Source organism: Aquarana catesbeiana, linkage group LG03 (assembly GCF_042186555.1).
Source record: "Aquarana catesbeiana isolate 2022-GZ linkage group LG03, ASM4218655v1, whole genome shotgun sequence".
NCBI lineage: Eukaryota > Metazoa > Chordata > Amphibia > Anura > Ranidae > Aquarana > Aquarana catesbeiana.
This window is the reverse complement of record NC_133326.1, coordinates 47786404-47812429: the sequence shown is the minus strand read 5'-3', so window position 1 is coordinate 47812429 and position 26026 is coordinate 47786404. Positions and strand designations below refer to the sequence as shown.

The window sequence follows — 26026 nt, the reverse complement described above, 5'->3', positions numbered from 1 at the left end:
TGTATAGTTGGGCAAGCTTCATGACACCATCATTATACAGCTTTGTGAGGATAGGTGCCTATATAGGTTAAACGGGTCTGGCTTTATTAGCAAACCCAAAAATGAGGAAGACTATATAATCTGTTGCAAAGTATCCTGACATATAGATGAGGCTCAACATCCAATTGGTGAATATAGTAAAGGAGCACTATCAGTGGGAGAGATATACTATATATTTTTGATATCTACACTTGACTCTGGTGGCTGAATTCGGGTGCTCCCCTCCTTTTTCTTTCCCTCTTTGAGTGCTGTTATTGTTTGATACAATTTACTTGCACTGGAAATTATCAGTGATCGCTGTCTTCAGTGGAGGCTTTACCTGTTCCCTCCTTTATCCGTTTATACACATATATTGATCGTGATATTTGAAGCTAGTCTCCTGGCGTAGCTGTGTTGTGAGTCGAAGTCTGTGATGTGTGGTGCCACCATAATTTGATTCAAGGTTTATCAGCACCTACCCAGTATGTCCTGAGAAAGCTACAAAGTTACGAAACGCGTTGACAAGCAAGTGTGGAGGAGTGGCTGGATCATAATTTATTACACAAAATCATATACTGTATATACTGAATTTTCTATTTACCTAGGATCCAAACCTTCACAATTGTTGTATTTGGTGTCAGTTGACCTTGTCTAACAATCGGGTGTTGTTCAAGTGTTTTATGTCATTTTAATTGATTTGTTAACAAAAGAACTTTTTTTAATTATTTTTCCTCATTATATGCCCACAAAGTCCAACTTTTTTTGGAAACATTCTCAATCCTTACATATTTAGGCAATGTATATATTTTTTTACTTTTGCCATTGTACCTTTAAAAAATGATCAAATACTGTATATAGTGCATGAGATGATTGTGTGTTATATTGGGGGAGATTTACTAAAACAGGGGCGTGCAAAATCTGGTGCAGCTCTGCATAGAAACCAATCAGCTTCCAGGTTTTATTGCCAAAGCTTAATTGAACAAGCTGAAGTTAGAAGCTGATTTGCTACCATGCACAGCCGCACCAGATTCAAAGTGCTCCAGTTTTAGTAAATCTCGCCCATTGCGTCTTACATTGATTGTGTAAGATAAGTAGAAAGACAGATGATTTGTAAGGGTCTGGAACAGAACAGTGTACAAAGAGAACAAAGTAGGTCATCATCCACACACCTGATTTTGGCAGAGGGTAAGGAACCCTATAATATTGCTCAAAAAATTCCAGAATTGGCTTTGAAACATTCAGCGCATATTCTGCTTGCTTTTGATCTTCAATAGCTTTTTTACGTCCCCAAATTGTGACCTATAAAAGAGCACTAAATGTAACTATCATGTCAAACCACTGAAGATACATATTGTTCCTTATATCATTATTCTTCCACAAATATAGTGAAACTGAGTGCAAAATCAGTAATATGGAAGTTGTCAGATGTCAAGTAAATTATTCCAAATTGTACATATAAAATATAACAGATTCTTCTGCTGGGGTGAGAAGATAGGGAGGTCTATTATTTAAAATTTCACGCAAGATTCACAGACTTCACATAAAATTCAGTTGTAAAAGTGCATACATCTTGGATGAAAGATCTGTGAATCTTAGATGAAAACCCTTTAGTGCAGAACTAAAAAATGTAAATAATATTTACTTCCTATTAGTCAAGTGCTAAGAAAATGGTGCATAAGGCCTCTCGCATACAGATGCCTAAACACACCAGTTTTTGTAGGCCTTGTGGCATTTTTTTTTTAACTGATCTAAGGGCCTGTTCACACCGAGAACTCGGTGTGGGAAACCCACGTTTCCTGCACAATTCCCACACCACATTCAAAACACACTGCAGTTGCGATATCCAGCAGTTGATATACAAAAAAGATGAATTCATACAAAAAGTATCTACATGTTCATAAAAACTGGGTTACAAATATACACATTAAAATTAGGAATTGGACATGCCCATACAAGGGCAAGTGCTAAAGTTTGTCTGACGCGTTTCGAGGGGAACCCTCTTCATCAGAGCCTTGTAGAACGTCAAGAAAGGTCTGTACAGTATTGTGGACCGACATAAAGGGGAGTGGCTAGTTGGGAGGATTGTCACATGGTAAGTGATGAGTTCTCCTAAGCTCTAAGGTTGTCTACATCCTAGCGCTCTAGACAGGATAAATACCAAAAACGTATATAGTACAGAGCATGTATAAAATGGTGTTAAAACTGTATACCACACAATACAGACCAAGAGACGTAAAAATATAAAATTGAAATTAAATTTAAAATGTTTAGAATATAAACATATTTAAAAACATATTTAAGTATTGAAGTGATTGGATTAATAAAACATAAAAACAGAATCACATCTCTCTATGACATATAGGTAGGTGCGCTTCAGATTCCCTTTACTTTCATCTGATTGTCACCTCAATCCATTTCAATAGGCACTTCTACAAGCTCAAACCATGCGCACTCCTTTGCACGTATGTGTCTATGTGCTTTGATTGCATGCTGATAGTTTCACACAACAGCCTTTACAATTCTGCGATTCTTACTCTGTGGAACACATGTGCATTTTTTTATGTGTGCATGCATACTTGCACGTATATACTTGTGTGCAAGCGCACTTGCTTGTGCGTGCTGTGTGCACGCACATACATGTGCATTGTGTATACTCTATATAATAATTTAATATCTTTATAAGTCTTCATATATATGCATTTTTATGTGTTATATATATATATATATATATATATATGTTTCTCTATATGTGTATATATTATATATAAATATATATATATATATATATATATATATATATATATATATATATATATATATATATATAGCAGTCTACTTACACTTGCACTTTATCCATAACCATGTACAGCGCACCCACTTCAGCAAGTAGCAATGTCTTTGATTCTTTCCTAGCAATACCATAAGATAATACTTACTGTAGTTTGTGGCTTTTCTATGACTTTTTACTGTTCTAATAATGTTTTTATAATGTTTTATTAATCCAATCACTTCAATACTTAAATATGTTTTTAAATAAGTTTATATTCTAAATATTTTAAATTTAATTTCAATTTTATTTTTTATACTTCTCTTGGTCTGTATTGTGTGTTAAACAGTTTTAACACCATTTTATATATGCTCTGTACTATATACGTTTTTGGTATTTATCCTGTCTAGAGCGCTGGGATGTAGACAACCTTAGAGCGTAGGAGAACTCATCACTTACCATGTGACACTCCTCCCAACTAGCCACTCTCCTTTATGTCGGTCCACAATACTGTACAGACCTTTCTTGTCATTCTACAAGGCTCTGATGAAGAGGGTTCCCCTTAAAATGCATCAGCAAAACTTTAGCACTTGCCCTTGTATGGGTATGTCTAATTCCCAATTTTAATGCGTATATTTGTAACCCAGTTTTTATGAACACGTAGATACTTTTTGTATGGATTCATCTTTTTTGCATATGAATAAACTGTAACATTTTGATCAATGCGTTAGATCACGCGCCTTTCATCGCTTTCTTACACTTAGCTTTCTTCGGACCACCCCTGGTCAGTTTAGGCAGCGGGACTCGCTTGATCATCTTCCAATTAATCTTTTTTGTTTTGAAAGTACTACCATTTTATAGCAACAACACCTTCACGAGCGCAGGAGAAATTCTTTCTTTGTTTATATTGTCAAAAGTATTCACCCCCTTGGCATTTTTCATGTTATGTTGCCTCACAACCTGGAATTAACACGGATTGTTTGAGGATTTGCATCATTTAATTTACAGAACATGCCCACAACTTCGAAGATGTTTTTTTTTTTTTTTTTATTGTGAAGCAAGCAACAAACAACAAATAGGACAAAATAACAGAAAAAGTCAATGTGCATAACTATTCACCCCCCTAAAGTTGATACTTTGTAGAGCCACCTTTTGCGTCTTTCACAGCACCAAGTTGTTTTGGACAAGTCTCTATGAGCTTGCCACATCTTACCTCTGGGATGTTTACCCATTCCTCCTTGCAAAACTGCTCCATCTCCTTCAAGTTGGATGGTTTGCGCTTGTGAACAGCAATCTTTAAGTCTGACCACAGATTTTCTATTGGATTGAGGTCTGGGCTTTCACTAGGCCAGTCCAATACATTTACATATTTCCCCTTAAACGACTCAAATGTTGCTTTCGCAGTGTGTGTGGGGTCATTGTCTTGCTGGAAGGTGAACCTCCGTCCTAGCCTCAGATCACACACAGAGTGGTACAGGTTTTGCTGAAGAATATCCCTGTATTTAGCATCATCCATCTTTCCCTCAACTCTGACCAGTTTCCCAGTCCCGACTGCTGAAAAACATCCCCACAGCATGATGCTGCCAGCACCATGTTTCACGGTGGGAATGGTGTTCTTTGGGTGATGTGATGTGTTGGGTTTGCGCCAGACATAGCGTTTTCTTTGATGGCAAAAAGTTAAATTTATTTTCATCAGACCAGATCATCTTCCTTCATACATTTGGGAGTCTTCCACAAGCCTTTTCGCAAACGCAAAACGTGCCATTTTGTTTTTTGCTGAAAGTAATGCCTTTCTTCTGGCCACTCTGCCTCAAAGCCCAACTCTATGGAGCGTACGGCTTATTGTCGTCCTATGTACAGATACTCCAGTCTCTGCTGTGGAACTCTGCAGCTCCTCCAGGGTTACCTTAGGTCTCTGTGTTGCCTCTCTGATTAATGCCCTCCTTGCCCGGTCCGTGAGTTTTGGTGTGCGGCCGTCTCTTGGCAGGTTTGCTGTTGTGCCATGTTCTTTCCATTTGGTTATGATAGATTTGATGGTGTTCTTAGGGATCATCAAAGATTTGGATATTTTTTTATAACCTAGCCCTGAGATGTACTTCTCAACAACATTGTCCCTTACTTGTTTGGAGAGTTCCTTGGTCTTCATGGCAGTGTTTGGTTAGTGGTGCCTCTTACTTTATTGTAGCCTCTGGGGCCTTTCAAAAAGATGTGTATATGTAATGACAGATCATGTGACACTCAGATTGCACACAGGTGGACATCATATCACTAATTATGTGACTTCTGAAGGTAATTGGTTGCACCAGAGCTTTTTATGGGCTTCATAACAAAGGGGGTGAATACATACGCACATGCCATATATCAGTTTTTTATTTCTGAAAAATAGTTTTATGTATATATTTTTCTAATTTTACTTCACCAACTTAGACTATTGTGTTCTGATCCATCACATATAATTCAGATTAAAAAAACATTGAACTAAAGGCTGTAATGTAAGAAAATAGGTAAAAAGCCAAGGGGGTGAATACTTTTGCAAGGCACTGTAGGTGTGTAAACTAACACTGCGTATAAATCAGATAAAAAAAAAATCTGCATTGCTGGTCATTATTATGCATTTATACACTTATATGCACAAATACACGTGTATGCCTCAGACCCCTTGATACAAAAAATTCTAGAAGAATTCTTACACGTGTGTACATGTACCTGCATTTCTGTGCATATATGCATGTAGTATACAGCAGATCCTGGGGTTTTTATGCATAAACTTATGGCCAGGAATATCTGATGTTCATACTTTAGTGCCGTGTGCAAGAATGCATTTAAAAAAGGGGTAACCACACACCAGTCCAGTCCTAAGATAAATACAAGCTTTATTGAGTAAAATCCAGATGAAGTGTGCACCACAAGCCCAAGGCTTTATATGGGTTTTACTCAATAAAGCTTGTATTTATCTGAGGACTGTAGTGCAGTCAACCCTCTCTTTAAATGCATTAGGATTTATCAGTTCACAGACTGGTCCGGCATCCTTCTCCTCGGAATAGATGATGTAGGAGTTGATCTCACCTGGAGCGGTGTTTGTCTGTACTCGTTCATCAACAATGTGCAAGAACCCTAAGACTATTTCATATTTGCTACTTCCAAACGTAGTGCTGAGTCATTTTATCACTATGCTGTGAATAGCCTGTAATTTGCTCTCCTTCTTTTTATCTTTATTCACAATGCACACAGCTGAGTGACTGATGAGTGACAAGAGGAACATATTCCTCTACACTCTCTTTATTTAAAAAACAATTTTATTTTGCAAATAATGAGAAATTGTACAAAAATCTGTTTATAGTTATGTGGTATAAGCATTAAAAATGAAATAGATTGACCAAAACCATTATAGTTTTGCTTTAAAGGATACATACATTAAGCAAATATAAAGGTTACCTTTGCTGACCTCTTGTTCTGCAACTGTTGTCTTTCTGTTCTGCTGAATCAAAGGTTTCAGTATTTTCTGAGCCGCTGATGCAGAATAAGTTCTTACTTCACTATGAATTTCTTGTACTGTGAACTTGTTCTGGGTCAGTGTCCCAAAAAGTGCTGAAGCCATCAAAAAACAATCAATAGTTTAGAAATGTATATATCTGATCTGAACCCTCTTGCTCATAGGTTTTAAAAGCTAAGGGCACTAACCTTCTCATCACCAACCGATCTGTACTCTGAGACTATGAAGGCCACCAGGTAGGTGGACATTTTTGGAGTTTTATTGAATACTGTGACCTGCCATTGCTGTCCTTCCCATGTTTCTTGAGTAACACCTAGAAGCCAATAATTTGACCAAAAAACAGGCATTGGTAATGTTAAATTGGAAGAAATAATTTTGTAGTTAGAAGTGTCAGTCTACTGAATGAAGGAAATAAATCACAATCACTATTATTGTCATAGGTTAGAGAGTTCTCTTAGGGCAGATCTCATGGGTACATGTGAAATCTGCTAGTTATTTAAACTTTCACAAGTTCCTCTATACCCCATGAAGGGAATAATCAATGAGTTGAAAAGCCCGAAGTTGAGATCAGTTATCAAAACCCTGGACTGCTGCACCGGTTGCATTGGCACTGACAGCTCCCCACTAACGAGGACAAGTACAGTGGGGGTCAGGTTATTGAGAAGGGTGTACGTTGTTAGATCCTGTTTATTATAGCACCCTCTAGTGTGCTAGAATAGATTTTTGTTAGAGTAGGCAAAATGTTTAGGCTTGGCTGGCAGTCAATCCTGTGTTTTATCTGGGTCAGGGGAGTGACTCAGAGAGGGCTGGATGACTCACAGGCAACATCTCTGATACCTCCCCCTACTTCTAGAAACTTTCAGAAGATTCTAGAAGAATGGGAGTGGAGGTGAGGAGAAGCTGCCTGGAGTATTCATTAGGGTCCTGACCAATCCCCAACAGATGGGTTGGCAGGGGACAGGCCCCCTTACATACTCAGGGTCAGCCCAGCTGGGGCAGTGGAGTTCAGGTGGAAGCTGGAGATGGAGTGTTAGGAGGCTCTTGGAGACCCTTGAGGGTGACTCACTAGTCTGGGGGGGGGGGGGGGGCGAGCTTGAGTCTGGGAGCTCGGGTGCGGTAGGGACCTTCTTCACGACACACAGGGGTTTTATTACTGGAGGCATGGGAGCAGGAGAAGGACAGAAGGAGGAGAACACTGCTAGGCAAATCTCCAGGGAGGAAGACAGCCAGGAGGGCTGGTGAGTGTTACAGTCGTGGAGGACAGAGAGGCATGCCTGAGAGGACTGGGTGAGAGCCGTTTGAGGTGGATGCAGAGTCAGTCTGGAAGGGCTGTGAAAGTTTAGCCAAGAGGACTGGTGAAAGGTGTGACACAAACAAGGGGCCCACATTCCGTGCCTGTAAAGGGCATTTGCTACCTATTGAACAGTGCCAGCTGGTCCTGGGAGTTATAGTGCTTTAAGCAAGTGTTGTGTTGGAGGAAGCTTTACAGAGGAAGTTTGTCCCTGAAAGTTCTACTAAAGTCAAGTGGGCATCCCATATTACCTTCCTCCCTATCCAAGTTAAGACCCCTAATAAAAATACAAAACAAAGCAATGGACTGTTCTTTGCCTCACGTGTGCTGTGAAAATGCAGTGTGCCTGGCTGTGCAGGGTGGGGAATACCTTTCTACTTGTGGCTCTTTAGGGGGTGCGCTACATAATTTTTTCTGAAAAGGTGAACTAACACTTTAAATACACTAAGCAAATACACCATTTTTTATTAAAGGAGAAGTATAGCCAAAGCTTGTTTGGCTGTACTTCTATGGATCACAGGAGTGCAATTCGTTTTGCACTCTTGTGACCCGTTTTCAGCAGAGAGCGGGCTGAAGTCTGCTCTCTGCTGACGTCACAGAAGTCGGTCCAGGCTCCGCGTCATCACGACAATAGAAGTCTGGATCCGCCAGGTGCCTGGACTGACACCTGGCTCAGCCTCTCAGTGAGCCATTAAGAGCCTGAGTCGGCCGCCCCCACCCCCTCCACAGCTCAGCTCTCCAGTGAGCGAGCAAAGGGGCAGAGTGGAGAGCTGCTGATTGACAGTCAGCAGCTCTCTGCTCGGGGAGCTGTCAGAAGCGAGCGATCGGCTGTGTTCGATAACTTGGTTCTCAGTGCAGAGGCACCAGGGGACAGATGCAGCATCAGACCGATGCTGCATCCACCAAGGTAAGTATAAAACTGAAAGAAAAATCAAACCGATACTTTTCTTTTTCAGCCATGGATTTCAGCTATACGATCTGTATGGCTGAAATCGCATCGCACGGACATCGCATGTGATTTGCACTGCAGTGCGGTGTGAATCAAATGCGTTTTCGCATAGCGCTCTGGTGTGAACCGGCACTTAGCCAGCATTTCAGTCCAGGATGTACATGCTGACCCTGGATGATGCTCAAATGAAGATAGTGCTGCCCTTCTGGAAAGAAAAATAGATGAAGGCATTGCCTCCCCCAGGGGGAGTACTCTGTGAGACGAAATGAGCACCTGTAATGCCCTGTACACACGGTCGGACTTTCCGACGGAATATGTGCGATCGGAGCTTGTTGTCGGAAATTCCGATCGTGTGTGGGCTCCATCAGACTTTTTCCATCGGAATTTCCGACACACAAAGTTTGAGAGCAGGCTATAAAATTTTCCGACAACAAAATCCGTTCGCGTAAATTCCGACCGCGTGTGGACAATTCGACGCACAAAGTGCCACGCATGCTAAGAATTAATTAAGAGAGGAAAGCTATTGGCTACTGCCCCGTTTATAGTCCCGACGTACGTGTTTTACGTCACCGTTTTCAGAACGATCAGATTTTCTGACAACTTTGTGCGACCGTGTGTATGCAAAACAAGTTTGAGCCAACATCCGTCGGGAAAAATCCATGGATTTTGTTGTTGGAATGTCTGATCAATGTCCGATCGTGTGTACAGGGCAATAGTGTTAAGGCCCGTACATACGATAAGAAGATTGGAAGAAAAATTTTGTATGACGAACAATTGCCAATTATCTGATCAATAGTAGTTTTTTCGATAGTCGATTCTGACTTTTTGGATGATAAAACCCGAAGGTGCATGCTAGAAAATTTTTAATGTGAGTGAACACAACGTCCGATTTTCATTTAATTACGGTAGTAATTAAAGACTACGCCTGCTGAGAAGCGAAGAATACATTACAAAACAATTCAACACATTACATCACTTCTGAAGCTGTATTCTGTCATATGAGAATTTGTGTAAGTTGAGTAACCTCTTAATTTTTTTATATGAGACCAGCATTCAACAAAAAACGGACGATTATTCCTCCGATAATCTCATTGTGTGTACAAGGCTCTACACTTACACACTTAGCATGCAATTGATTAGCACAAAAAATATATCAGATTCTGGGTCCAGGTTAGTGTCTAATTTATATCTGTATGCTAGTGCAGAAAACAGTGGAATACTCTGTGACTTACTGATTGAATCCATATTGGAGAGAGCCACATAGTTGGGCTTGTATCTGAGGGTGATGCTGAAAGTTGCTTTCATTGCTGGCTCATCAAAGCATGGGAATGCCTTCCTTGCGTCAGCTGCTTGCATTTGGGTGGTGGCGATAAGTCTGATAAAAAAAGACGGAAACCATCTACTATGAAAATAATCGACTCTACTGCTAGTTCTCTGATTCAGTTGTATGTTTACAGTCATACAGAATCATCTGGATCAGCAGCACTTTTCCTGTGTTTGTTCTCGAAACATAAGTATCTGTTACACTGTCCATACACTGGTAGATTTTCAAACGAACTTTCGTACAACGATTCTCAGTACATTTGATGGCTTTCTCTGCATTAAGGTAAAAACCTTCTGTGTGCAGCTCCCCTCCAGCCCCCCACCCCCCTTATTCTTAACTGAGCCTGATCTCGATCCAATGCTGTGCCCAAGAGAAGAGGCTCTCTCCTCTCTGGCCATGGAGGCAGCAGTGGGAGCCATTGGCTTCTGCTACTGTCAGTCACAGCCAGTGATCAGAGAGCTGAGGCGGGGCCGAGCCCTGCTCTGTATGTCCATTGCCCAGACGAGTGCCCCCTTAGCAAGTACCTTGCTCTGGGGAACTTGGCAGGGGGGAGGAGCCAGGAGAAGTGACAGGGGACCCCAGAAGAGGAGGATCTGGGCTGCTCTGTGCAAAACCATTACACAGAGCAGGTAAGTATAACATGTTTATTTAGAAAAAATTAATGTCGTTACAAAGCTTTTCAAAATTGTATTTGCTTTTAACATTTGGAATACATGGACTTTGTAGAATGAAAACCACATTCACAGAAAAATGTTCCCTCCTGCTCCAGCTAACACTTTTAAGCAGCTACAACAGCATTTTTTTTTCCTTTTGGAAAGTTTTACATAAATTGATAAAAACTGACCATTGTAAGCATCCTATCAGTGGTAAATGTTTTTTCTCAGCTAACTACCACTTTTGTTGGACAGCTTGGTCTGTTAAAGGAAGTTGAAAAATAACAGACTTATGCCCCGTGCACACGGTCGGATTTTCCGACGGAAAATGTGTGATAGGACCTTGTTGTCGGAAATTCCCGACCGTGTGTGGGCTCCATCACACATTTTCTATTGGATTTTCCGACACACAAAGTTTGAGAGCAGGATATAAAATTTTCCGACAACAAAATCCGTTGTCGGAAATTCCGATCGTGTGTACACAAATCCGACGGACAAAGTGCCACGCATGCTCAGAGTAAATAAAGAGATGAAAGCTATTGGCCACTGCCCCGTTTATAGTCCCGACGTACGTGTTTTACGTCACCGCGTTTAGAACGATCGGATTTTCCGACAACTTTGTGTGACCGTGTGTATGCAAGACAAGTTTGAGCCAACATCCGTCTGAAAAAATCCTAGGATTTTGTTGTCGGAATGTCCGAACAAAGTCCGACTGTGTGTACAGGGCATTACTCTCTGGATCACAAGGTGAAAATAATAGTTATAAAGAATTTAAAAAAAGAAGAAAGACAATGAATGCAGCCCCAAGTACTGGAAAGCTGCACTATATTTCAATCTTCTTTCTGGGTTTAATGCAGTTTTTGGCCTCTGGGATCCAGCCAGATTGACTGAAAAAAAATATGTAGTGTGTGCCAAGATCTTAGAGGGACTGTGTTTTCAGTTCAGACATACTATACATACTGCACAACTCCTATTCTGAATATCTCTGCAACATATGTCCAAATGCATGTTTAGTCCAAAAATGGTCAGTTAGCAGACATAAGTCAATAAAGTGAAAGTGATATGGAGAGGCAGTAGGATGCACACTATAGGTGGATTGAACCTGAGCTGGTTCAGCAGGGACTGACCAAGATTCGATCCATGTATGGGCAGACTGATTGTACCCAAGTCGATCCATCGACTTGGGTACAACCAGCATGTGGAATTTTCAGCATGCGATTATTGCCAGGGGCTCCTGGGGAGACTGCTTCCCGCCCCCAACGCCGGGAGAACACAATAGCTCTGGGGTAAGGATTCCCCCATCAACACATTCAGTGTTGAATCAATCTATTTTCTTTCCTGCCTAATTTCTTTCCCGCATAATTTATGGCCTGCCTAAAGGGGTTGATTTAATATACCGGTTTGCAAATAGGCTGTTCACTTTGCAAATGGAGCTTCACTTTGCAAGGGAATCTTTCCCAGAGATTAGTTAAAGCGGAGGTTCACATAAAAATTGAACCTCCGCTTTTCGGAACCCTCCCCCCCTCCAGTGTCACATTTGGCACCTTTCAGGGGGGTGCAGATACCTGTCTAAGACAGGTATTTGCACCCACTTCCGGCATAGACTCCCACGGGAGTCTATGCCTTTTCCTGTCCCCCCGCGCTGTCTGTTGGGACACACACGGGTCCCAGGAGATAGCGAGACCAGTTAGGACGCGCAGCGCAACTCGCGCATGCGCAGTAAGGAATCGGGAAGTGAAGCCGCAACCCTTCACTTCCTGATTCCCTCACAGAGAATGGCGACGGCAGCTGCCGGGGACCGAGGGAGGGTTCGGCCTCGGGTGCCGATACCGCTGGATTTGGGGACAGGTAAGTGTCCTTATTTTAAAAGTCAGCAGCTGCAGTATTTGTAGCTGCTGACTTTTTATAAAAAAAAATTTGCGGGACTCCCTCTTTAATGTAGTGAAACTTTACTTTGCAAATAATACCCACTCATATGTAAGCAAAATAATGATTGGAAGTTGATGGAAGTCAACAGAGCTTCACCTCATTCACTAAGCTCTGGGGATAACTCCTTTGCAAAGTGCAACTTCCTTTGCAAAGTAAACAGTCTACAGTATTTGCCTTTAGTAAATCAAGCCCTAAACATCAAATTTACAACATCAAAAATGATAACACGTGTATATTCCTACTCATTGTTATAGTTATGCTTTATGCTCTTGATGTTGTTTTATAGAAATTGTTAACTCTTTTCCTTATTTTTTTGAAATTACAGTTTATTTACTACTTACTTGGTTACACCATCTTCTACATATTCACTGCGGTAGAATCCTGCTAGATCATCTGCCAGTTCCCCAATAAATTCTGTGTGAAGCCGATATGTTTTACCACTTTGCAGACTCTCAGCAAGATGCAACACCAGGTAAGTGGTCTTCTCCACCAGCTGTTCTCGATTTATGGTGATGTCTCTATCTGTATCATCCTGGAGCACAACATTTTTGGTGTAATTAAGTTTTTTGCTGTGGATAATAACAAGATTGGTGGAATTCTCACATTTGAAATGTGCAACACTTTTTCCATAAAAGACATAGAGTCCCCAATTGTCCTTCTCCAAGACTGGTCTGAGATCAACATCATAATGGTAAGGTAATAGAGTCTTTGGAAGCCGGTAGCTGTCCCAAGGTTCTGTTGATGCAGGAGTGGTAGGTTTCAATGTACTGGAGGAAGCACTGGGGGAGGTTTCAGTTGTTGATCCCCCGTTTTCTAGTTTATTATTGATGGCTTTTTCTTTAGCATAAGCTACAGATAGTGCAATAATTGTAGCCACAGCAGCTATAGCGAAAAAGATGGCAACAAAGGCAACAAGCTTGCTGACGTAGAAACCTTTTCCCATGGTGTCGGGAGGAGATGACACAAGATCTGGGATTGGAGAGGTATCCCTTTATATGCTCTCACAAGGCAGAGCCAAGAGTTTGTTCTGTGGTACAGTTAATTGGTGAAACTTTAACTTGTTGGAGCAAAGGTTGCAAGTGGGTCATCATTATTGTTTTTCCAAATGTTCAGCTTTGTTCACTACACCCTGGACCACCCTGTTAATCTAATGCTGACGTGAGAAGTACACCTAAAAAAGAAAAAAGGCAAGGTTACATATTGGTTTTACTTTAGTCTTCATTACCCCATGGCGTTCCGTGCCATACACACATTGTGAATGTACTTTCTTGCTTTGTATGCCTCCTCTGGACCACTGTTGATCCATTGTGCACTCTTACTACCTCTGCATCTCCCATTTGTCACTGATTAGGATTGAGTTTTTTATTGTGTATTCATACCCCCACCGATGCTCCTGGCCCCTCCCCCTTACCTATTGACCCCAGAGCAAGCAGCCTTCTATGGGGGCACCCAAGCAGGCTCACTCCCGAGCCACTGCTCTGCGTGTCTATTCACACACAGAGCCACGGCTCAGCCCCACCCCCTCTATCTCCTTATTGTCTCACTGGCTGTAATTGACAGCAGCAGGAGCCAATGGCTCCCATGGCTGTCTCAGCCAATGTGGAGGAAGTCCCCAGAGAGCCAAGGCTCTTCTGCACATCGCTGGATCGCGCTGGTGCTCAGGTAAGTATTAGGTGGGGTCTGGGAGGGCTGCTGCACACAAAAGGTTTTTTAAGTTCATGCATAGAATGCATTAAGGTAAAAAACCTTGAGCCTTTACAACCCCTTTAAGAAACAAAGCTATACCTCTTTTATGTAAAGTAGAACTATGGCTTCCCATTAAAGTGTTTGTAAACCTCAGACATGAAATATGAACAAAGCGTATCGCTCTATAGTGTGTACTTGTCTCAATCCAGAGCGCTAACTGTAATTTCTGTCTGCTGCTTCATTCCCCTTCTATCAGCATGGATCACTTCTGACAAGTTTTCCTGACACCAAGAGAAAAAAAAGGTGAGGGATCTCCAGGACACAGTCTGTGACTGACAGCCTCTGTTTTGTTCTTGTGTGCTGTGTGAAGGCGGTATCATGTACCTCCTGCCAACACTCCTGAAGGTGGAGAGGACACGCCGGAGTAGCTGGCTGGCGAATTCAACTCTTTAGGTGGATGAAGCTGGAGGTCACAGTCCTCAGGACAGGATACTGAAGCAGCCTGGCACCTGGACAGGACATGGTAGCAGAGCCAGTATGGCAGTGACCAGTGCCAGCCAGGCAACCAGGGACTGAGTAAGCAGACAGAGCAAGTCAAGGAAGCAGGCCAAGGTTGGTAACAGCTGGGCAGCACAGTTCAGAATCAGCAGGCAAAAACAAGCCCAGTAAACAGGGTGAGGTCAGTGTGATCAGATGAACAAGGTGTTTTGGACTCACGCAGGACAGAGGCTTTTGGAGGGGACTGAATGCTGGCCTCTTGCCTACTGATTGTGGGCCCTGGATTTTGGTGGAACGGTGCTCTTTGTGAGCTGTGTGCCCGGGGACCCTTGAGGTGGTGTTACTTTGGATTCAGGTCCATGTCCCTCCAAGACACACAGACTCTGGGAACCCTGTAGATGCCATATTGGAAATAGTGACTGATTCATACTGTTGAGACACATACTGTTAGAAGATGCTGATGTCATCTACTCCAGCCACCTATCTGTCTGTTGTCTGCTATAATGTAAATAAGTCTAGTATGGCTTCTTAGAGTCTTTCACCCATTATTGTTTGTGCTAATTAACCCTGCTATTTTGTGAAGGTTCTGTGTTGATATTAATGATAATGTGTATTGTATAGTCAGTGAGCTAGAACACAGCAAGTCTACCCTGAAAGGTCATATCTCTGAGTCACCAAGTCTGGGTAAATGATTAGTAAACTAGCTCTCGTTAATTACCGTATTTATCGGCGTATAACACGCACCGGCGTATAACACGCACCCCAAGTTTAGGAGGGAATTTTAAGGGAAAAAAAACTTTTAGGAGGGAAGATTAAGGGAAAAAAACTTACATTTAAATGCCCATCATTGCAGCCTTCTCAGTGCAGCCTTGCCCCAGTGCAGCCATGTCAGTGCAGCCTTGTCAGTGCAGCCTTGTCAGTGCAGCCTTCCCCAGTGTCCATTGCAGCCTTATCCTAGTGCAGCCTTGCCCCAGTGCAGCCTTGCAGCTCGCAGTTTAAAAATGGCGCCGCTCCCCTGCGATCCTGTGATCCCCTGCGATCCTGAGCTTCAAAATTGCCGACCCCGATTTGAAAATGGCGCCGCCGGCGCCGAAATACACAGAGCCGGTCCTCGGCTCTTCTCGGCGGCTCTCGTTCACTTTCGGCTCCACTCGTAGTCCCGCCCGGGATGGGCGTGACTGTGAGCGGAGCTATCCGAACCTAGCCGAGTACACTCGGCTAGGTTCGGGCGGTGCTCGAGTGAAGTCGAAAGTGGCCGAGAAGAGCCGAGGACCAGCTCTGTGTATTTCGGCGCCGGCGGCACCATTTTCAAATCGCGGTCAGCAATTTTGAAGCTCAGGATCGCAGGGGATCACAGGATCGCAGTATAACACGCACCCGCGATTTTCCCTGATTTTAAGGGGAAAAAAGTGCGTGTTATACGCCGATAAATACGGTAGGTTTCTGGTTACAGATTGTATTGTCAGCCTGCAGTATATATTTGTGTGTCATCTCTAATAAAACAGTCCATGTTCAGCAACCAAACATGTATTGTCTTGTTGTGAGTGGTTTGGAATATCTCATATCTATATTTAGACTGGGAGGAAGCAGTATATGATGAAAGCACTCAAGCAGAGTGTGGGACATTTCATTACACAGGGTTAAGGAAGGAGCAAAGGGGAAGTATAGGCTGAGTCATACACAGGTAAGCAGGTTCAATTGATCAGGTCTCAGGAATACAGGTACAAGCTGACGACCATTCAGCAACTGCTAAAGTTGACAGACCAGTTTAAATAGGCCACTGGGCACCAAGTGCGCATGCTAATTGGTATGCGCACTTGGTGCCCAGCGGTTGGGATCCACCCAGACGCCAGGACCGGCACCTACATCAGCAAGGTCTCTCCCAGGCAAAGATGCCAAAACAGACTGTTGTTTCAAGATGTGCTGTTTTTTGAAGAAGCACAAAGAAACGGGCAACGTTGAGAACTGTAGACGCAGTGGTCGGACCAGGAAACTTAGTGTGGCAGATGAAAGACACATCATGTTTACTTCTATTAGACCTCAGAAGATGTCCAGCAGTGCCATGAGCACAGAACTGGTGGAAACCAGTGGAACTCAGGTATACCCATCTACTGTCTGGGGAAATCTGGCCAGAAGTGGTCTTTATGGAAGAACTGTGGCCAAAAAGCCATACCTCCGACATGGGAACAAGGCTAAGTGACTCAACTATGCACAAAAACATAGGAACTGGAGTGCAGAAAAATAGCAGCAGATGCTCTGGACTGATGAGTCAAGATTTTAAATATTTGGCTGTAGCAGGAGGCAGTTTGTTCGCTGAAGGACTGGAGAGCGGTACAATAATGAATTATAATAATAATGAACAGTGAAGCACGGTGCAGGTTGCTTGCAAGTTTGGGGCTGCATTTCTGCAAATGAAGTTGGATATTTGGTCAGGATCAATGGTGTCCGCAATGCTGAGAAATACAGGCAGATGCTTATCCATCATGCCATACCACCAGAGAGGCGTGTGATTGGCCCCAAATGTAATTAAGAACTATCTTTACTGTAAAGAAGAATAAGGAACTCTGGAAGTGATGGTTTGGCCCCCACAGAGCCCTGATTGCCACATCATTGAGCCTGTCTGGGATTACATGAAAAGATAGAAGCATTTGAGGCAACCTACATCTTCAGAAGATATGTGGTTAGCTCTCTAAGATGTTTGGAACAGTCTACCTGCTAAGTTCCTTCAAAAACTGTGTGTGCAAGTGTACCTCTAAGAATTGATGCTGTCTTGAAGGAAAAAGGGTGGTCACACCAAATATTGATTTGATTTGGATTTCTCTTCTATTCATTTACTTTCCATATTGTTAATTAATAAAAATAAACAATTAAAACTTGTGATTCTGATAGCATTTTTCATTTACAGCATTTTTTTCACACCTGCCTAAAACTTTTGCACAGTAGTGTATGTTTTCACCATGCAATCTCATGATCTGATCAATTGTGATTCCAGCTTCTAGAAGGATCCCCCACGTAGGGATGAGCTTCGAGTTCAAGTCGAAATCATGTTCGACTCGAACATCGGCTGTTCGCCAGTTCGCCGAACAGCGAACAATTTGGGGTGTTCGCGGCAAATTCGAAAGCCGCGGAACACCCTTTAAAAGTCTATGGGAGAAATCAAAAGTGCTAATTTTAAAAGCTTATATGCATGGTATTGTCATAAAAAGTGTTTGGGGACCTGGGTCCTGCCCCACGGGACATGGATCAATGCAAAAAAGTTTTAAAAACGGACGTTTTTTCGGGAGCAGTGATTTTAAAAATGCTTAAAGTGAAACAATAAAAGTGTAATATTCCTTTAAATTTCATACCTGGTGGGTGTCTATAGTATGCCTGTAAAGGGGCGCATGTTTCCCGTGTTTAGAACAGTCTGACAGCAAAATGACATTTCAAAGGAAAAAAAGTCATTTAAAACTACTCGCGGCTATTAATGAATTGTCAGTCCGACAATACACATAAAAGTTCATTGATAAAAACGGCATGGGATTTCCCCACAGGGGAACCCCGGACCAAAATTAAAAAAAAAAAGTGGGGGGGTCCCCCTAAATTCCATACCAGGTCCTTCAGGTCTGGTATGGATATTAAGGGGAACCCCCGGCCAAAATTTAAAAAAAAAATGGCGTGGAGGTCCCGCTCAAAATCTATACCAGACCCTTCAGGTCTGGTATGGATTTTAAGGGGAACCTGGGTCCCCCAAAAAATCCATACCAGACCCTTATCCGAGCACGCAACCTGACAGGCCGCAGGAAAAGAGGGGGGACAAGAGAGAGGCCCACCCTACTGAACCGTACCAGACCACATGCCCTCAACATTGGGAGGGTGCTTTGGGGTAGCCCCCCAAAGCACCTTGTCCCCATGTTGATGGGGACAAGGGCCTCATCCCCACAACCCTTGCCCGGTGGTTGTGGGGGTCTGCAGGCGGGGGGCTTAACGGAATCTGGAAGCCCCCTTTAACAAGGGGACCCCCAGATCCCGGGCCCCCCCTGTGTGTAAGTGTACCCCTACCATTTCACAAAAAACTGTCAAAAATTTTAAAAATGACAAGTGACAGTTTTTGACAATTCCTTTATTTAAAGTCTTCTTTTTTCCATCTTCTTTCTTCTATCTTCTTTCTTCTATCTTCCTTCGGTTTCTTCCTCCTTCTTCTTCTTCTTCTGGTTCATCTGGTTCTTCCTCCGGTGTTCTCATCCGGCATTTTCCTCCGTGGCGTCTTCTTCCCTTCTTCTTCTCGGGCCGCTCCGCATCCATGATGGGAGGCTCCCGCTGTGTCCCGCTGTCAGGCTCGTCTTCTGACGGTTCTTAAATAACGGAGGGCGGGGTCACCGGGTGGATGAAGGAAGAAACCGAAGGAAGATAGAAGAAAGAAGATAGAAGAAAGAAGATGGAAAAAAGAAGACTTTAAATAAAGGAATTGTCAAAAACTGTCTCTTGTCATTTTTAACATTTTTGACAGTTTTTTTGTGAAATGGTAGGCCATTTCACACAGGGGGGGCGGGATCTGGGGGTCACCTTGTTAAAGGGGGGCTTCCAGATTCCGTTAAGCCCCCCGCCCGCAGACCCCCACAACCACCGGGCAAGGGTTGTGGGGATGAGGCCCTTGTCCCCATCAACATGGGGACAAGGTGCTTTGGGGGGCTACCCCAAAGCACCCTCCCAATGTTGAGGGCATGTGGCCTGGTACGGTTCAGGAGGGGGGGCGCTCTCTCTCGTCCCCCCCTCCTTTCCTGCGGCCTGCCAGGTTGCATGCTCAGATAAGGGTCTGGTATGGATTTTTGGGGGGATCCCACGCCATTTTTTTTTTAAATTTTGGCGCGGGGTTCCCCTTAAAATCCATACCAGACCTGAAGGGTCTGGTATAGATTTTGAGGGGGACCCCCATGCCATTTTTTTTTTTAATTTTGGCCGGGGTTCCCCTTAATATCCATACCAGACCTGAAGGACCTGGTATGGAATTTAGGGGGACCCCCCACTTTTTTTTTTTTAATTTTGGTTCGGGGTTCCCCTGTGGGGAAATCCCATGCCGTTTTTATCAATGAACTTTTATGTGTATTGTCGGACCAACAATTCATTAATAGCCGCGAGTAGTTTTAAATGACTTTTTTTCCTTTGAAATGTCATTTTGCTGTCAAACTGTTCCAAGCACGGGAAACATGCGCCCCTTTACAGGCATACTATAGACACCCCCCAGGTATGAAATTTAAAGGAATATTACACTTTTATTGTTTCACTTTAATCATTATTAAAATCACTGCTCCCGAAAAAAACGTCCGTTTTTAAAACTTTTTTTTGCATTGATCCATGTCCCCTGGGGCAGGACCCAGGTCCCCAAACACTTTTTTATGACAATAACTTGCATATAACCTTTTAAAATTAGCACTTTTGATTATTCAGGTTCGAGTCCCATAGACTTTAACGGTGTTCGCGTGTTTGAACGAATTTTTTACCTGTTCGCATGTTCTGGTGCGAACCGAACAGGGGGGTGTTCGGCTCATCCCTGCCCCCAAGTATGGTACATACATACTTACATTGGTTCAAGCTGGACCTGATCACAGCAATAGGCGGATAGGAGGGGCAACATGTAGACCAATCCCCTCCATTTTCCTCCTGTAGCTGCTGAAAGGCTGCAGGAGGAAAATGGAGGGGATTGGTTCCTCTATACGCAACCCCGCCACCCCTCCTATCCAGGTGTACAGGGGACCAGGCCACAAATGAGACCCCTGTACATACGCCCCTGCAATGTGGCCTGTTATGTACTTTTGTAGCTAAGTAACTTTAGATCCAGGCTAGTGAATAGATCAACTAGTGAAAACAAGATTAAGACAATGGATCTAGATCCTACACTTTTAAACACTAACCAGCAGTGGCAGCTCTTGTGTCTATGTTTACTTGGCCTGTGATTAGATACACTATAATACAAGGGTAAGTCATTCATTATCCACACTTTTGCTATAATAATCCTTAGGTTGACTGTACTGATTTCTGCGCATCAGTGCCGGGACAAGGTCATCCAGCACCCAGGGCAAAGATGGCAAACTACGCCCGATCTCATACACCCACTAGTCACTCGCTTGTCAAAATCACTGCCGCTGTCACTACTCCTTTACTCCTTTCAGCCTTGTAACAGAAGGAAGGTGTCCCCATCCTTACAGTAAAGCATTGCGCCCAGGGCAGCGGCTCCTCCTGTCCACCCCTTGTCCTGGCCCTGCTGCACATGCATTCTGAGAGATGGTGCCTTTGTCATCACTTTATTGAAGCTTTGACCATCATTTAGTTTCCTTTGCCGCTCTTACACAGCAAACATGGTTGCACCACTCTTCGTTTGCACCAAAAAAAGAACAGCAAACAGTGATCTGTTTTTTGTGGTCTGATGGGTGTAAAAGGAACTGTAAGCCATTAAAGGCTTTCATCACAATATGAGGACAGTGTTTTACCATGGCCTAATGTTGAAAGGTTCTTGCATGCCAATTTGTGTCCACATTCTGCCATCCACACTGTTTAAACGCTTTAGAATCAGAAAAAGTTTCAAGGTATTGGAGCATCCTGCTTATAGTCCAGATCTCAGTTCCTCAGATTATCATCTGTTTGGTTCCCTTTAAAGATGCTTTAGAGGTTGCGGATTTGCCACAGACAAACATGTGCAAGAACATTTTTATGGTTTTTATACAAGCTTGTGGAACACTGGGACAAGTGAATGGAAAAGCAAGGGGACTATGTTGTAAAATAATGTAACTGTACATTCTCTACTGTTGTTCTAATAAATTCTAGAAATAGAGTGTGGACAATTATTGACTCACTCTCGTATTTTGTCCCTCTTGAGCAGCATGAACTGTTTAGATTCTAAACGGTCCCAAATGTGATAGAGTTGCCAGCTGAGACTTTAAATTACCATAGATTTATAGCCTCTAACTGTATATTGGAGAGCTATGTGACCATTTGAAGCACCTGTTTCTAATATCTCTCCAGATGTTACCGGTTGCCTTAATGGCCCCAAGCTTTGCCTTCCAGGCCTATCTGCACTATTCCTTCATGATATGACATCCTGTTCAGCGGAGTGCTATTTTCAACACCTTTTTTTGGACATATTGGATAACTGAGATCTGATTACATGCCTCAAATGTGTACAGAGAGTGCTCATTTGGGTTTGGGTTTTAAATGAAACGCATTATAGCATGCATCTTACATAATTACATAGTTACATAGTAGGTAAGGTTGAAAAAAAGACACAAGTCCATCAAGTCCAACCCTGTATCAGAGAGTAGAGAGTGCCCATATATAATGAACATGAAATTTTTAGCCTAAAGTATATGTAAACCCCAAATCTATTTTGCAATATGATTGGAATCATGCCTTGCTTGTTTTCTTAAAGAACCCCCGCACACACACACACACACACACACACACACACACACACTCTATAAACATTTAAACCTGACTATGAGAGGAATAAATAATCATTCCTTGTGACTTTTTCTTCATACTTACCTACTTTTATCCCGCCTTTGTGCTGCCTGGGTCCCGGTTCCTGTGCCATTTTTAAAATGTGCAAGACAAAGTGCATGATGCAATAAAGGATTTCCCTGAAGGCGGTGGTGATGTTGCCTTCCCAGGGGGTGACCTTCAGTAGTGAGTTAGCTCTGGCAATGCCACCACTGAAGTTGATAACGAGAAAGTAGGACAAAAAAGTAAGAAAAGCAATTATGTGGTAAAAAAAGTGTGATGTGATTTCACATCAGCATGTACAGATGCATGCTGATGTGAAACATAGGGAATGGGGAGTGTGATAGACCCAACAGGGACAGGGGCTTTTGGGGGGGACTAGGGGATAGCCTTCTACCCAGTGATTATGGCCCATGGAGGATATTTTGTCTGCTTCTCTGGTCAGAACATGGAAAAGAGCCCAATTCAGCCTCCGATGGAGAGAGCAGATCGTTCTCTAATGATGGACCACAACGTGATCAACGCTGAGAGCGTGGCTTGGATTAATTCTCTGAATAAAGACAATAAAGCTACCCTTCTGGAGTGGATGGAAAGGTGTATTATTAATCTCGTACAGGTTAATGATTAGAGGAAATATGGTGGCCATCCTGCAAACTGAGTTGGAGAAGCTCCTCCACTTGGGACGGAAATATTTATGAAAAATCTCCCTCAAGAATGAATTAATGCCACCTTGTCTTATGATGTCTATTGTAGTGGACAAATTACACAAGTGAAAGCCAAACATCTGACAGACTGCATGTGCAATGGGGTAGATACTCCAGGACTAATCAAAGTTTAGGTACTTGGCTGTTGATTAGCTTACTGTTAAGTACATCACTATTAGCTGCTAGTTGCTAGCTGTTGATTAGCTTACTGTTTATGTTTATGTTAGCTGTTCATTAGATGTACTATTGAATGTACTGATGATATTACTGTTTAAAGTTTGCATTGTTTAGGATAATGTGATCAAGCTCTTATCTGATTTTGTGTGGTATCAATTCTGGGTGAATTTACATGCAGCGCACTACTCCCTTGGGAGCTGCAAAGTTGTTCATTACCTTTGTAATGACCCCCGATCTTCCTTCCCATGCAACTTCAGAACACCAGACAGTCTTTATATTTTATAAAGAACTTTATTCTTGAACTTGAGTTGGTAAACAAGCAGATAGAAGATATGAGATGCCTCTATTAATTCTGGTTCATGTCTCTGGTCTTGTGTACTTTCCTTTTGTGAACTGACCAGCATCACTCTGAATAATGCTGTGGATAACAGATTCCAAAGTCCCAGGCCACATCACCTACTTCCATGACTCTTGCAATCAATCCCTGTCAGTTCAGAAAAGTACTTTTCACTAGGTCCTTGGACTCATAGCAAGTTTACAGATAAGCACCACTGGGTTGCACTCCCTTTGCCCACTCCCAATTAACAGTTCATGGTACTCACAGAAAGTCAATGCCCAGTTTCCTCCGTCCGCTTTGCTCCTACTTCCTCCTCCTGTTGTCTGGCGCATCCCTGGCTGGGATGCCGGTCTCTCCCGATGACTACATGATGACTTTTGTTCCAGGGGCCAGAGGTTGGTCTCCCTGGACTCCTCCTGCTATCCGGCACTGGGGTCTCTGAACCCCCAGGCCTTCAAGCCTCCTCCTGCAGCACTCTTTACATGGTTCCAACTCCTCCTGACTCCTGAATCACACACAGGAAGCAAGTGACCCCAGCTTATATGCGAGTCCTGCCCCTGCCAATACAATTTAATGATTGGTCCAGAGCTCTCCATATAATCTGCCTGCCACTCAAGTGCCAAATCCTGCCTCCCTTCCAGAACATTTCAACTGGAAGGATGAGGGGACCTCCTTGAGCCAGAGTGTAGGTGGCCACACCCCCCTCTATTCTAACACTCCCACCCACAAATAAACAACTAGGCCTAAGGAAAAAAATGCAAGGCCTAGGCCAAATTTACCTATCACTAATAACAGAACACACTAAGCTCCCACTTAAATGGGGTGGGCACTACATACAATAAAGTCAGTTCTAGTTTTCATCTAAGCCTGTGTCGTCTAGTTCTTTGATGCAATGCTTAGCTATAATACCTGGCTCCTAGTTCCAGAGGGGAGGAAGCTGTATCTTGGCTGAGGCAGTCAAGCAGAGTGCCAGGCGGTTCGTCACAGGGGGAAAGGTCCGCTTTAAGCAAAGAGTTTTTATGAATCTGTTGCAAAGTACAAAGTTCCTTCACATGACTACTGGGTTGCCTATTTGACTGACCTGTGTGTCAATCCCAAGACCAACTCAAGGAATGCTCACTTGCTTAGCTTAAAAATTGGACTTATATTATATTTAGTACTGTAGCCCATGAAAATAATGATGCTACACTAAACTGATTGTTTGCTATAGATTTTTGCTCTTTGCAGCAGATGAAATATACATCATGTTGACCTCCCTTTGCAATTGGAAGATGTCCAGAGGCACCATTAGCTCAGACTTGGCAGGAACCAGTGGGAACCTGGTACACCCAATTACAGTCCAGAGGCTGTCTTCATGGGAAAAAAAAATGCTAAAAAGACAAAAGACATACATTCAATGTTGAAACAGGGCCAGTTGACTTGCCCATGCATGAAAACGCAAGAACTGGTCTGTAGAAAAATTTCAGCATGCACTCAGGATTTATTAGTCCAGATTTGAAACATTTGGCTGTAGCAGAATGCAGAGCGTTTGCCGAAGGTCTGGAGAGTGGTAAAAGGATAGTCTGCAGGCAACAGTGAAGTATGGTAGAGGTTTCTTGAGGATTTGGGGCTGTGTTACAGCAGGTGGAGTTAGAGATTTGGTTAGAATTAATGCTCTTCTCAATGCTGAAAAGTACAGGCAAATACGTGTGAGCAGGGTCAAGCTGTGGTGTGATGGAGTGGTCATCACATCCTCCATGTTTCCAGCTTCGTTAGGCACCAAGCAAAGGTCGCATGAGAGTCCTACCCCACGGTGGGTTCTTCTGGGCTATGTTAGGCACTTTAAATAGGGTCACTGCATTACATGGGGTACCTTTGCTGGAACAGATGACTGACTTTAGTAAACTCTCTCGTTGTACTAAATTCACCACGGTTACTTGTGGATTTAGGAGGGGCATGCAGAGCCTTTTCCCTCTCCTCCCGTCCAACGTATTCCTTCTACCTCACTCCCAGTAACAGTTTGGGGTCGCATTGTGCGCCTAGCATGGACTCCATGCGTGCACTTTACCTAACTCTTGCTCTTCCCATACCTGTGTACAGACTGAGGGACCCAGCAGTGCAGATCTGCCCCTGTTCCTATGGGATAAAGATCGCTTCAGAAGTAGTGCCGACAACATCTCTATTGTTGCAGGAGGCTATTTCACCTGTCACATGTACATGCTTAGTGCATGCTGCTAGAGAAATCTTCATTACCCTTGCCTGGTTACCACTTGCTCATACTTCACTATGTATTAAGTCTTGTACTGGTATCTTAATACCGCAATGTACTTAGTGACCCAAGCTGTAGGCTGTATGTGCCAGTTACTTGCATTACACCCCTATAGTAACTTCAGACCAGGCAAAGTTTCAAAAGCTTTACTTTAAATAATTCGCCATGATGAGAATCACAAGATAACAGTTCAATATAAAGTGAGTATTTTTTTCTACATCACTAGTCCCTAACTTCAGGCTTGTGGCTGCCCCAGCATCTCATCACTTGCCCGTGCAAAAAACAATATATTGGCCGAACAAAACGCAATTTCACTATCAGAGTAAAAGAACATATCACAGCGATTAAAAAAGGTAAAACAAACCATAGTGTTTCCAAACATTATGCCTTGCACCATGACCGTAATCCAGCAGGGACCAGTTTTCAGGTCATAGATAGATTCATACCACACTGGAGAGGGGAATCCAGTTTAAGAGGAG

General features: G+C 43.0%; 1 protein-coding gene across 1 annotated transcript in view; it reads right to left on the bottom strand.

The window, feature by feature from the left end:
• Nucleotides 1-26026, bottom strand: part of LOC141131334 (aminopeptidase N-like) — a 144290-nt gene that overhangs the window by 84570 nt on the left and 33694 nt on the right. The window contains exons 2-5 of the mRNA XM_073618481.1: nt 12766-13595; nt 9751-9893; nt 6467-6591; nt 1188-1317 (exon numbers count right to left, since the gene is read on the bottom strand). Coding sequence (XP_073474582.1) covers nt 1188-1317; nt 6467-6591; nt 9751-9893; nt 12766-13367 — 1000 coding nt within the window. The 5' untranslated portion in view covers nt 13368-13595. The remainder of the gene's footprint in view (nt 1-1187; nt 1318-6466; nt 6592-9750; nt 9894-12765; nt 13596-26026) is intronic.